We start from the raw sequence: 1,095 nt of genomic DNA, 5'->3' as shown, positions 1-1,095 counted from the left end.
GGCAAGTCAAAGACGCTCGATTCAACGAAGGCTTCGGCAGGTCCGATGAGAAAGGAGTAGTTTACCTCCTCTCCATCTTGGGGAGCAGGACAAAGGAGTGACCCAAACACACCCCTAACAGACCAGCACTAGGTCCCGTGCCCGCTGCAGACCCAACCCCAGCCCCTTGCCCTGCTCTCGCCCAAAGCTCCGGCTCCCGACCCCGCGCTCCAGACTAAGAGCTGGGCTGGCCGAGACGCACGCCTCCCCTGCGCGCTGCTGACTCAACCCGGGGAAGTGAAACCTCTCGGTTTTTTCCGACCTGTTGTCGTCGGGCGCCCGCGTCCTGCCCCGCCCACCATCCAAGGCCCCGCCCCGCCTAAAGTTGTCCTGGATTGCGCCCGCGGGACGCGTCGGCGTGACTCCCCGGGGTGTGGCCAGAGGGTTTGGGCAACGCCTTCCCGAAGAGCGGCCCCCGCCTCCGCAGCCCGGAAAATCAAGACCCCACGCGGCGGCTACAGCGCCGACCGGACGTGCTCACTGGCGCGGGTCGGGCCCTCAGCCCCGGCAGGAAGCGCCCGCGCTAGGCGGTTCCCCGTGCTGCCAGCTGGAGTCGGGCGGAGCCGGCGCTCCAGCGCAGGGTGGCTCTGCCAGTCCCCGCGCGCCTGGGCGGCCGCACACGTATCCAAGCGTCACGTCCGCGCGCGCCCCCGGGGCTTGCGTCAGTTGCCGCTCTAGGAGCGAGTGGGCCGTGGTTCTGCGCACCGCTAGGCTTCGGGGCTGCGACGCCTCCGGGAGGAGGAGTCTGGGGGCGCGGAGGGGTGTTCGGAGCGCCGGGGACCGCGGAGATAAGTCAGCGCGGTTCGGACCCCCGCCTGCCCGGCGCCGAACGCCTCCGCTGCTCGGTCCCGGGCTGGGCGCGGTGGCGTTGCCCAGGAGCCCGCCGCCCGCGGGGCGCGCACCGCCTTGACCCCGGCGGCCCCGTGGCAGGCAGGCGCCCGCAGTTCCATGGTTGGTTCGGAGCGCGATGAGCCGCCCGTCCTCCACCGGCCCCAGCGCTAACAAACCCTGCAGCAAGCAGCCGCCGCCGCAGCCCCAGCACGCTCAGTCCCCGAC

General features: G+C 71.3%; 1 protein-coding gene across 1 annotated transcript in view; it reads left to right on the top strand.

The window, feature by feature from the left end:
* Positions 1-1,006: 1,006 nt before the first annotated feature.
* SIAH2 (siah E3 ubiquitin protein ligase 2) overlaps positions 1,007-1,095 on the top strand; it is a 16,513-nt gene continuing 16,424 nt past the window's right edge. Inside the window, exon 1 of the mRNA XM_007458385.1 lies at positions 1,007-1,093. Coding sequence (XP_007458447.1) covers positions 1,007-1,093 — 87 coding nt within the window. The remainder of the gene's footprint in view (positions 1,094-1,095) is intronic.

This window comes from Lipotes vexillifer, unplaced genomic scaffold, assembly GCF_000442215.2.
Source record: "Lipotes vexillifer unplaced genomic scaffold, Lipotes_vexillifer_v1.1 scaffold808, whole genome shotgun sequence".
Lineage (NCBI taxonomy): Eukaryota > Metazoa > Chordata > Mammalia > Artiodactyla > Lipotidae > Lipotes > Lipotes vexillifer.
This window is presented reverse-complemented; position numbering and strand designations above follow the sequence as displayed.